We start from the raw sequence: 12,721 nt of genomic DNA, 5'->3' as shown, positions 1-12,721 counted from the left end.
CAGATCAGTCAACAAAGAAAGAGGGAAATGATTCAGTCCTATACTTTACTTTTGTTCTTTGTCATTCCAGATCTACATCTACATCTACATTATTATTCTGAATTTCACATTAAGTGGCCGGCACTGGTTCATCGAATCACCTGCAGGTTATCTATCTACCGTTCCACTCTCGAACAGCGTGCGGTAATAATAAACACTCAGATCTTTTCGTGCAAGCTCTGGTTTCTTTTATTTTATCATGATAACTATTTCTTCCTATGTAGGCGATTGCCAACAAAATGCTTTAGCAATTGGAGGAGAAAATTGGTGATTGAAATTTTGTGAGAAGATCGTATTCCTGTGTTTCTACTGTACGAAAAACTAAGTTTTCAGTACATGATTTTATACTGAATATCGCCACTTCTGGTATCAATAATTTCACTCATTCTGCAACCGATAAGTTTCCAAGTGGGTCCCACACTTCCTAAGTCATTCAATCTCTATTTAGGCGAAATATTGCTCACATACGTAACCAGTTACATTCAGGACGCTTCCAGTTCTACCCTTCATCAGATTACAGTTGTCTCCTGTACTGCAAATAACATAAGTTGATAATGTATATATTAGAGTAGGAAATCCTCATCATTTAAACTCATACCTCATCAGTATTCCTGAGATCACTAAATTAGTCATAGATTCATCACTATAAAGTACAGTAAAGTAGCAGAGCACAATTTTATTTGTTATGCAAAATGTGCATTTACTAGAAAAATTTTAAAATTACTTGTCTTTCATTTAACTGTGCATTCAGAACTTTATCACAAATTTAAAAGTATCGAATAGTTTTATGAAAAATAGCTTTTCTGCTGAAAACGTTTCTGAAAATCTCGAAAAAGGCAAGGAGGTAAATTACTTTTGTTCATTATAAAACAAGCCTCACTCTAAATCACATTATAATTTATTAATTTTTTTACATAAGTAGAAGAGCTATTGGGGTTGATCTAAATTATGCAAAGAAATAATCTGACTACATATACTGTGGTAATTCAGAACAACACATGCACATTTACTGAAAGAATGAAGTAAGTAATTCCTGTAAAATTTGACATATTTTGTTTAAAAACAGCAAAAACTTTGTCATAGTTTGCTTACTATACATTTTTTAATAATTTCTGTACAACCACACACAAGCAAGAACCATAGTTAAGATATTTGTCTGTTGATTATTAATTACAGTAACATCTGAATATACTCATTGTCTTGGGAATCAGAATTAATTTAAAAATGACAAACAAAATTATATTACATTCACTTCCTTATCCTTCCAATAAATGCATATACACAGGTAATGAACTTGTAATTTCATATTAGTTAATTACTAATTACAAAATCATCTAAGGATTTTAATTTTCCCAATATCCTTAATCGAAATAAGTTTTCTGAGAGTCATAGGGAAACAAAGAGAAGTAATTCACAACTGTATCAATGAAATAATTGTCTTTACAGTTGAAAATAAATAACAAATTTTTCAGTCCATAGATTATTTAGATGTATCATTACATGTATTAATTAAATGATTATAGTATGTCTCCTTGTTAGACAAGGCAATAATCTTCTTATGCTTTATATTCATTTATTTTGACATAAATGGTGGTGCTGCCATTTTTCAACTATACTGTACTACCATTCAAAATAAATTTTTACATTTCTTCATACAACTTCATCTCACTTAATCCATAATTCTTAGCATTTCATCTTTAAAAATCCACATTAATACATTAATGCAGTTTTTTAAATATCTCTTCTTTGTTAAATTTCCACTTTTGTACTGGAGAAGTCAGGTACTGGTTTTAGTAACATTTTAAAAGTTGAAACATTTAACAAAAGCATAAGAGCCATATTACTGTAAATGAGGTAAGTGTTTTTCAGGGGTTACACTCCGAAATTTTGAGACATGATATTTACATTTTGTTACAAGACTTAAACACCTGACACCAGCTTCATAATTTCTTAAAATTCATTTGCAACAGTTATATGATATCCTTCTAGACATGACCTAGTATACATGTCACGTTTCCATATGAAGTTATTTGGTTGAAAATAGCCTTTTGCAAACATTATGGTAATACTCCACTGAATTTCTGGGTCAGATATCACATATGTTGCAACATTTTTATCAATGCATATCTTACATCAAGAACAATTAGCTGTTGAAGCATTCACAAACCGAAGTGCAGAAGATGTAAGACCTTGTTGAGAATTTTAATGTCAGTAAGTCTACACGGGCAGAAAATAGTAGTTATGGCTATAGGTGCCTCATCTCAGCAACATCTTTTCAACACCTGTATTGAATAAAACTCTCATATATAAGTTTTCAGCAGGATGGGCCATGTCTTCTAATCTTAAGAAAATTTTCAGCTTTCATCACACTCCTCTCACTGCATATGCCACAAGACAAAGCTGCTCCTATGACAATAATTTCGTTTGTTGTTAACTATAATTTACATTAAATGCATGAAAATACAGGAATTCTAGAAGATGCATTTTTCGCTTTGAGAGAATTAATTAATATTGCAATCTTGAAAGATCAGTTGCTCAAAACTATCTTGAGATTTAAGTGTTAAACTGATTAGTAAAATAGTAGCAAACATTTTATATCATTATTCAGAATTTGACAGGTATTCAGAATGTATTAAATGTGATATGAAATCTATGAAATAATTAGTAATATTGTAATCCTTTAAGATCAGTTGATCAAAAATATCTTGAGAATAAATTGTTAAACTGATTGATAACACATTAACACATTTTATAGCATTATTGAAAATTTGACAGAAATATTGTGAATGTATTAAATGTGATATGAAAACTTTGAAATTTCATGTACTCGTTTTCTTGAACTTTCCCAGCAGATTAAAACTGTGTGCTACACTGAGTCTCTAACTTCTTTGCCTTTTGCAAACAAGTGCTCTATCAACTGAGCCACTCCAAACACAACTGATGACCCTTCCTTACAGCTTTACTACTGGTCTATTTGTGACCAACTGTTGTTCAGTTAATCTGTGTAAAATAGTTTCTGCCATGTTGGATAATGATAGCTGCTTCTCTACATATGTCATTTTGTCAGATATTCAGAAATGAGATGAAAGGAAAGCAGATGTGCTTCTAACATGCCTCAGGATATATTCTTGCAATTAGCCTGAAAAAAGAAAAAAAACTGTTGCATTCGTATTCCACAGCTCATACTACTGTATGTACATTGAATGACAGTTGGCTGTAATTTATTCTAAGAATAATAACGTTTCAAAGACGTAGGAAACCTTGAACAACAGAATGTTTGTTTCTCTCCTTAACTATGTAAACATGCAATCTGCATAGTAGGCATCTTCGTTGTTTTTCCAATAAGAAAAGGTGTATTTGGAGACAATTTTAAACTGTTGATAATAATAATGTGATGCACCTGTTGCAAATAGGAAGTCATCTCTCTCTACAGGAACTGAAAATACGACATAGTATACATTTTAGATATCGGGTCTACAGATTTCTTATTCATCAGACATCACAAACAGAAAGTAGTAAGTTGACACTGTTTGCTAAAAAAAAATAAGGAATACAATTCAGTGAAACAGAACAGTTAATTTAGTAAAAGTTATTCAGATTTTTTTATTATGTTGCACACATCAAATGAGGTTATTTAAAAAAAATTAATTCGCTAAGATCTTCTAGTATACCAATTGGCTACTTGAGAGTGTGTAATCTTGAAATGGCTATTTCAAGGATTATCCGATACTGAAAATGTGAAAACTATTCTAAATTTTGTCATTTACACCAGATTTTTCTGATTAACAGTCATTAATTTTTGATAAAATAAAAGAAAACATGGTCCATATTAATTCTGATTTCACACCTTGTAGAAATATAAAATCAGTGAATGCACATAAATGAAAATTCGAGAGAATCGAAACATCCTACTACACCAATAACACCAATACGTATGTATATAGACGATGTGATCACGTTTTGTTATTCATGGCTGCACCTACTTTGCGCTTAATTGGGTTAGCAGTCATCGTAGAAATCTTATGTCAACATTGTTGTCACAGAGAATATTGGGTGTATTATAATGTGAATGTTGTGTTGACAGTGATACAGTCCGATGGCAGAATCGATAGACACATGTATGCAGATACTCCACAGTGCTGAGTGAGCTTCATCACGTGAGGATAACGACAGTGGAGAACACGGATGCCCAGGATGTAATGGCGCTTGCAGCGAGACAAATACCTGCTGCCTGAGCATAACGGTCGTCGTTGCCAGGTGGTCTGCACCCACTGTTTTAGGAGCACGCGGCCAGCGGAGCAGGAGCGTTCCCATCGGCAAGAGGAACAGGTGTACCAAACCCAGACGTCGAAGCCCGTCACAGGGCCATGCAGGCGATGACACAGACGGCCATGGCGAGCAACAGTGGCGCCCTAGCCGGCCTCAGCGCCGCCTGCTCGTTGCATCCGTCCGACTCGCAGATGCCGCAGTAGTGGAGGACCACCTCGTTGGTGGCGATCAGCTTATAAGCGTCGCATGGGTGAGTCTTTCCCAGCGCTGGGCCGGCACACCCTCTCACCGTCACGCGCTGGCCCATCACTGTCCAAAACACAACATAAGCACACATACACTCACACGATATTGTTACAGAGCCCCCCCCCCCCCCCACCACCACCACCACCTAAAAAAACACAGGATAGGATGTTGTGGGGGAAGGTATACAGATTTTTTTTCCCGACCAACCCGTATCCGGAAACATACAGTTTCACGATCTGAGCCTAATGACATTCTGTGGATGCATTACATTCCATCCTACATCTGTCGTGCCCATAGTACTTTGGACCTTATGAGGCCGGGAACGTTGTTGACAGCAGTGCGACATGTAGTTTTCCAAACTGACATACGCCACATCATCCTACTTTCGCTGCCATCGAGAAACACCTCAGAGAAGCGAGAAAGCTGCACAGAGGTATTTTCTGCCACAGATGAGTCCGTCGTAAATGTACGTTAGTAGCACTTTGTGTTTGGTACTTGAAAACGGTATCCCCAGACTACTGGTAAGTGCTGGAACGTGATGCGGGTCGTCAGCATTCAGCTCGAATACTGCATTTGGAGGGGAATGCGCTGACAAGGTTCGGAAAGGACCCAGCCACCAGCACTGGGCGAGTAGCACAGGCGTTTCACACTGGTAAATGTCCTGTGTGGTGTGTTTTCCATGAACACTGCCTCCATCTATACCATCTGCAGAACGTCCAGGCATTACAGGAGGACTATTCACAACGATACAGTTTTTGCAGTGGTATTCACAACGATACATACTCCAGTGACAATTCTTGAGCTACACAATGTGATCGAAAGTATCCGAACACCTGGCTGAAAATAACTTAGAAGTTCGCGGCGCCCTCCATCAGTATGCTGGAATTCAATATTTTGTTGGCCCACCCTCAGCCTTGATGACAGCTTCCACTCTAGAGGGGATACGTTCAATCGGGGACTGGAAGTTTTCTTGGGGAATGGCAGCCCATTCTTCACGGAGTGCTGTATCGAGGAGAGGTATCGATGTCGGTCGGTGAGGCCTGGCACCAAGACGGCGTTACAAAACATCCCAATGGTGTTCTATAGGATTCAGGTCAGGACTTCGAGCAGGTCAGCCCATTACAGGTATGTTATTGTCGTGTAACCACTAGGCCACAGGCCATGGATTATGAACAGGTGCTCGATCATCATCCCCGAATTGGTCTTCAACAGTGGGAAGCAAGAAGGTGCTTAAAACATCAATATAGGCCTGAGCTGTGATAGTTCCACGCAAAACAACAAGGGGTGCAAGACTCCTCCATGAAAAACACGACCCCACCATAACTCCACAGCCTCCGAATTTTATTGTTGGCACTACACACGCTGGCAGATGACGTTCACTGGGGATTCGCCATACCCACACCCTGTCTCCACACAACGATTTTCCACTGTTCAATCGTCCAATGTTTAAGCTCCTTACATCAAGCCAGGCGTCGTTTGGCATTTACCAGCGTGATGTCCGGGTTATGGGCAGCCGCTCGTCCATGAAATCCAAGTTTTATCACCTCCCCCCTGTCATAGTACTTGCTGTGGATCCTAATGTAGTTTGGAATTCCTGTGTGATGGTCTGGATAGATGTCTGCCTATTACACATTACAACCCTCTTCAACTGTCTGCGGTCTTTGTCAGTCAGCAGACGAGGTCAGCCTGTACACTTTTGTGCTGTACGCGTCCGTTCAGGTTTCCACTTCAGAATAAAAATAAAAAAGTGTTCAAATGTGTGTGAGATCTTATGGGACCTAATTGCTAAGGTCATCAGTCCCTAAGCTTACACACTGCTCAACCTAAATTATCCTAAGGACAAACACACACACACACACACACACACACACACACACACACACACACACACACACACACAAACACACACATGCCCGAGGGAGGACTCGAACTCCACCGGGATCAGTCACACAGTCCATGACTGCAGCACATAGACCTCCCGGCTAATCCCGCGCGGCCACTTCAGTATCATATCGGAAAAAGTGGACCTACTGATGTTTAGGAGTGCGGTAATCTCGTGTACAGACGTATCATACAAGTGACACCCAAACTCCTGCCCACGTTCGAAGTATGTGAGTTCCACGGAGCACTCTATTCTACTCTCTCACGTTGTCTAATGACTACTGAGGTCGCTGATAAGCACTACCTGCCAGTAGGTGACAGGACAACGGACCTAATATGAAAAATGTATGAATTTGGGGGTGTCCAGATACTTTTGATCATATTGTGTAGGTGCTATCTATGGATGAATATATGGTTGCATGAGAAGGAATAGTAAATCCGCAGAACGAGAATGTTTGAACAGTCGTGCGCAGATGATTCGAAATCACCAACACATGGTCAGTATTAACATCTGGGCCAGGATAATTGATGACCATATCATTGGTGCATATCTACTGCCAAACAAACAGCACCAATCTACTTCAGATTTATTAGAGATGTTTTGCCTACCATATTGGATGTAGTGTCACCAAATGTTCGAATTGGCATGTGGCTACAACACAATGGAGCTTCAGCGCACTTTGATGCCAATGTGTGGGATCATCCAATCAGTGGATGGGTAGATGGCCAGTATGGTCGCTATATCTGACAGGTCTCGACTATTTTCTGTGGGGTAGTTGAAGAGTATGGTGTATGGCACACCTGCAACGTCAGCTGAGGACGTTATAGCTCAAGGCGATGAAGCTATTGAAATACTTCAAAGACAACAGCATGGACTGGCTCGTGCGGGTGAGGCTCTGCATTGCGTATGTAGGCTCTGTATTGGCGAAGGAGGTATGCAGTTGAAAGCCAGTTTGTAATGTAGACAGCATGATGTGCCAGTCATGTTGGGTTTATTGATTAAATGCGAGACACACACCCATCTCTTACTTCGACTGTCTCCAGCATTCAAACTGTGAGTTTCTGGAAATGGGTTCCTTCTTGAAACCCCAGCAGTGCGCCTTCCCACACAACATACTAAGAGTCATTAGTGTTCCTTTGAGACAGTCTGTGTATTCAAAAAGTCCTCTATGCAGCAGAAAAAGCTGTCGACCGCATTACTCATTATGATAAAGACAGAAGGAAGGTGTCAGCTGTGATCTTAACCGAAAATTATTTGGGAAACCCATATGAATGCCAAACGGCGCTGGCTAGCCTGGGTCAAAATCTTGAGTATCATCTGAAAAAAGAATGGTTATCTATTGCTAAGCGTTTTATTAAATTCTTACAGCAGCCGTTGTTCCTTACAGAACCTTACGTACCATTCAAAGAAGAGGTGGAGTTTGTCAACAGGCAAATTTCGTACTTGGACATGAAGACGTGCAGAATGTACTGATACCTTTCAGTATTTAGAGTAACACGTTTATGGCAGACTTGTTGTTTTGGTCAACAGTCCTACGGTTAATTTGATGCAGCTCTTATTCCTGTCGCTTGCCAGCAATCTGTCCTCTTCATTTAAGCATAACTGTTGCATCTAGCATAGAGTAATAATGATTATGTAAAATTGAATATTTGTCTCTGATTTAACGACTGTAACACTAAAAGTATTTTAAAATACACCATACAACACATGTAGCATTTGAACAGGAAAAAACCGTGAGTGAGATGGCGCTATGATTACATTCCCATTTGGCTAAGCGGATTTAATTTCTCGTTAAACTGTTCCGTGTTAATTTCGTGACTGTTCCTTTGGAAAGTAATTCCTCCATGTCCCGTTTGTTATGAGATCGTTCTCGACGGTTGTTACACTAAATCTCTCACCCTCTTTCTTATTTATTTTATTTTTCTTTCATTTTATTTTAAGTTACAAATTTCGATAGGTAAGAATGGGACACTTATATAATCACTTTGTTGTCCGTCCGTCTGTAGAGTCCCCTTTTTCTCAGGAAAGGGTAAAGCTACCAACTTGAAAACTTGAAATTTATGTCAAATGCAAAGGTCTATGGTCCTTTGGGGTTGTAAGCTTCTAAGTCAGTGATTTCAAAACGTATGGCCACTTATGTCACACATTTTGATACTCGCAATCTCCCTCATCAAAACTTCCTGTTAACGTAGAACCATGAAATTTTGCTGGTAGCGAGGTTTCACAATATAAATAAAGGAAAAGTTCCGAAAACTGTTAAATTCTAATTATATCACATGAAAAGTACTTTTTTGCCATTTCTCTGTCCTTCTCTCTGTGTGGCTAAAATTTTTAATAACAATCCTACGCAGTGACATAAATTTGAATTTTTTTATTGCATTATTATTTTAAGGTACACTTTTTCATAATTTCGAGGCAAATTTGGCAAATGTTAAAATAATATACATTAACAGGTGTACAATTAAGTGCAGTAACTTTTTGGTAAATGCTATTATTTCCTGTGATATTTTGGATTCTGAATTTTTTTTTAATCACATTAGATCTCTACACATAAGTGTGCAAAATTTTAATTACATGGATTCGAAGATTTTTTACAAGCAAACCTTTCAATATATTATCAACAAAACTGTGTATAATATCTCGATTAAAACTTTGTTCCACTTAAATATTGCTTCAAAGTAAAAGAATAGGTGTGCGAAATCTCACTGCAGTCCTTCCAGTAGTTACTGATATATGTGTTCCTGAAAGCAGAAAACCTTAATTTACAGAAAAATCATTTTAAAGTTGGGATGAAATATAAAAAAATTTTTAAAAAATCTATCATACCTTAGCTAAAACTGCTCATATCCATATTCCATTTCTTCCTCATCATCCAGCGCTTTTAGCTTCTCTGCTCCTTTGCCTAGCAATTTTTTGTATGTTCTGCACTGAAGTCTCCACCTTCGCGATTCTTTGCTTATCGATGATCTGCAGTATTTGCTCAGTGAAGACTCCAGGTGTAAAGCCCAACTTGCTGAGAATGTGAAGTCTTGCCACATTCTTATCATTAAACACTGCTGCAGCTTCCAAAGCAGAAATCTTCACCACCAAATGGGAAACAAACACAGTCTTTGGACACCTTTTCCAAATAAGAGCATTGAAACTTTCATTTGGGTTCTGTTTTTCCCCATTCAGACATTTTTCTAGCAGTTCTGGTGAAGCCAGTGCTCTAAAAGTTGTTTAATGGCCATTGACACCTCATAAGGAAGGTTATTTTTATGGGTATAAGCTTCCCCACTTTCCTTACTTTTCAAAAATTTGCACCATTCATTAGAACAGAGGCCATGGTGAAGTGTAGTGTCTGTCGACAAGCAATGAAACCAGATGGCCCATACTGCTTTCTTCATACTGTCCAAGCTTTTGAGGTTACTTCTAATTGCAGCACCATAGCAGACTTGTAGGCTGTCGATTCTCTTCTTTGTTAGTCTATTTTTATCTCCCAGTGGCTTCCCATCCTCTAGTAGCTTGCCTTTATTGTCTACAACAAGTCTTCAGAGTCGTCCACCCATCCTCTTCTGAATATGATCTCAGCACTCCAGTTTCTCAGTAATGCAATCTTTTCCATAGAGCTGACTATCAACTACATTTTTGAAAGCACTAGAGTCTCTATATCCTAAACATTGTACGTATCTTACTCCATATTTTTGCAAAGATCTATAGAAAATGAATTTCATACCTGCAGCTACCATCCCACCACTGGAGCCGGCATAATATCTGCTACAAACAGCTTTATGGGCTTCTTACAATTCTGTTTCTTTACCTGCATCAATATATTTCTTATGCAAGGAACATGCAGAACAATATTTACACATCACCTCTAAGTCTAACATTTTTCCAGTGCCGACACTAATGATTGTTGAAACTCCATGCAGTGAAGTATGCCCCCTCTTCATCCAGGAACTGTCACAGGAAACTGTTACATCGTTGCTATTAGATGCTTCACAATTTTCTTGAATTGCTCGCAGGACTGCCATTTTCATGCTCTCTTCACTTACTTCAGCAACTGCATTGAGGAGAGCAGCATTCATTGCAGAAAATTTTAGGGGAGGACCAGGCATGTTCATAACATCACATAAAAGGTTTCACCATTTCTTCCAATCCCTATACATCTTAATCCATACTAAAATCTCATATTGGCTTCATAGCTTCTATTACTGACTTTTGATATCTTTAATGGTCTGTCAGCATCACAGTTTTGACACAAACTCATCAACCAAATCCACATTTCTTCCACAAACAGAGCACTTGCAGGCTTTTCTAAGTGCTTCTGCCACCATTTCCAGATCCACAATTCTGAAACCTGTATTTCTGTAATGATTTGTTTCTTCTGACGCAACCCCTGCCCCAAGTCTTATTTTAGATGCACTTGGAGACAAGCTAATGTTTGCATCTGCAGGCCTGACCCTAGTCTCAATGTCAGATTTTCGCTTTATACTGGAAATATGGGACTTACAATATTTTTAAATACTTTACCAGGCCTATCCATTGTAAAAATGGATCAACAGATTCAGCCTTGCACAAATAATGGCACAATAATTCAAACGTCACTCGAATTCCACTGAACAGCACAAAACTTGTTTACAACACTCCACAGCCTTGTATACCACACTGATTGAACCAGAAAATGGCTCCGCAGTCTTTTTTACAACACTGCTGTTATGTATACAAAAAGATCACACCCATCTAAAGCTATATTTTCTAGGTTCACAGACCAAATTCTGCAATAACATTTTTCCCCCATTTGGTACACTGAAAAGCGGGCTTGGCGCGATACACCACTTAGTGTTTTAATTTTTCTATGCCATTTGTAGTTCGAATTTCAAGGAGAAAATTTGGGACAATAATCTCAATTATATTTTCTATCAAACTAGCAAAAAAATTATTTGTAAAATTTTCATTATTTCTGCCACTGTCTCCCCTTAAGCCTCCACTTTATCATTGCTATCTCATTTGGGTCATCGCCATTTCCATATCTCTTTTGCTTTTTCTTACTTTTCTCTGTTACACTTTTTAACCATAGCCTAACATGCTCCATATAAAAGTCTTAATGAAGTGTTTGGTTGATTCTGTATTAAGGTAATTGCAAACTTGTTTTATCATTTCAATTCTTGTTTTAATATCCATTACCTTTCTACTGGTATTTTTTATTTTGCTTGACGGACCAAAAACACATTTTACTTGCATTAATCATGTATTTCGCATCTTAAAGTTGACCCTGACTTATCTGTTTGGCTTACATACACTACCTGACGAAAGAAAGTGAAGGACTCAGAAGATAATGTCGGTTGTTTCACTTGGTACACAAACGCACTATAGGCAATTACGTAAAAGATTAATGTTTCGTTATGTGTGACAGGTAGAACGGCCCCCAGAATGCTTTAGTTTTCTCGGTGTTTGCTGTTTTTACTTGGCCGTGTAGGATACATAAAGGTGTCGGATTTCCAGTAACCACTGTGAAGGAAACGGAGACGCTCTGTACTCGTATAAGACAGCGTTATCAGCATGATAGAGTTTCAAAGAGGCCCTATTGTGGATCTCCATTTAGCCAGTGGTCGAACATTGTGATATCTAGATTTGTGAGACAACTGGAAGTGACAGATGTCGGACTGCATGTGAATGTGAGGGCAGGACTACTCGTCGTAAAGTTTCTGGTCCACCACCTTCACATTCGTGCCTGCCACCCGAGAACAAGTAACGGGCTCCCTGCAACATTCTGTGTCATCTCACAACAGCGGAGAGGAACAGCAGCTGGACTAAGAAATTTCTTTTCGGCCGGGTGCACAGCGTATAACACGTCATAATAAAACATTTTGTAATGAATAATCCCAGGTAAGTTGGAATAGGATAATTAGTAATGTTTCTTTCTACTACAAGCTTGTTTTGGCTCTAATGAAATTTTTAAGTAAACGTGTAGATGTTACCTTTGCTGAGTCTACTTACATTTGCGAAACGTTTATGTAAAGGTCTGTTTACATACACTATGTGATCAAAAGTATCCGGACACCCTTCAAAACATACATTTTTCATATTAGGCGCATTGGAACGTGGTCAGAAGATTGAGTGTCACTTGTATCATACATCTGTATGCGAGATTTCCACAGTTTGCCAGTTTGCCTCAGGAAAGAACACAACGTCTTTATGACATACTTTTCAACCGAATCAGTGCATGCATTCAGGCCAGAGTGCATCATACTGAAAACTGGGCTCACGCTGTCATTTTTTGTATGTTTGACTTCATTTTATATT

At 38.5% G+C, this 12,721-nt stretch overlaps 1 protein-coding gene across 1 annotated transcript in view; it reads right to left on the bottom strand.

Annotated features, from left to right (window-relative positions):
• Positions 1-919: 919 nt before the first annotated feature.
• Positions 920-12,721, bottom strand: part of LOC126336560 (uncharacterized) — a 255,077-nt gene continuing 243,275 nt past the window's right edge. The window contains exon 3 of the mRNA XM_050000409.1: positions 920-4,617. Coding sequence (XP_049856366.1) covers positions 4,397-4,617 — 221 coding nt within the window. The 3' untranslated portion in view covers positions 920-4,396. The remainder of the gene's footprint in view (positions 4,618-12,721) is intronic.

This window comes from Schistocerca gregaria, chromosome 2, assembly GCF_023897955.1.
Source record: "Schistocerca gregaria isolate iqSchGreg1 chromosome 2, iqSchGreg1.2, whole genome shotgun sequence".
Lineage (NCBI taxonomy): Eukaryota > Metazoa > Arthropoda > Insecta > Orthoptera > Acrididae > Schistocerca > Schistocerca gregaria.
This window is presented reverse-complemented; position numbering and strand designations above follow the sequence as displayed.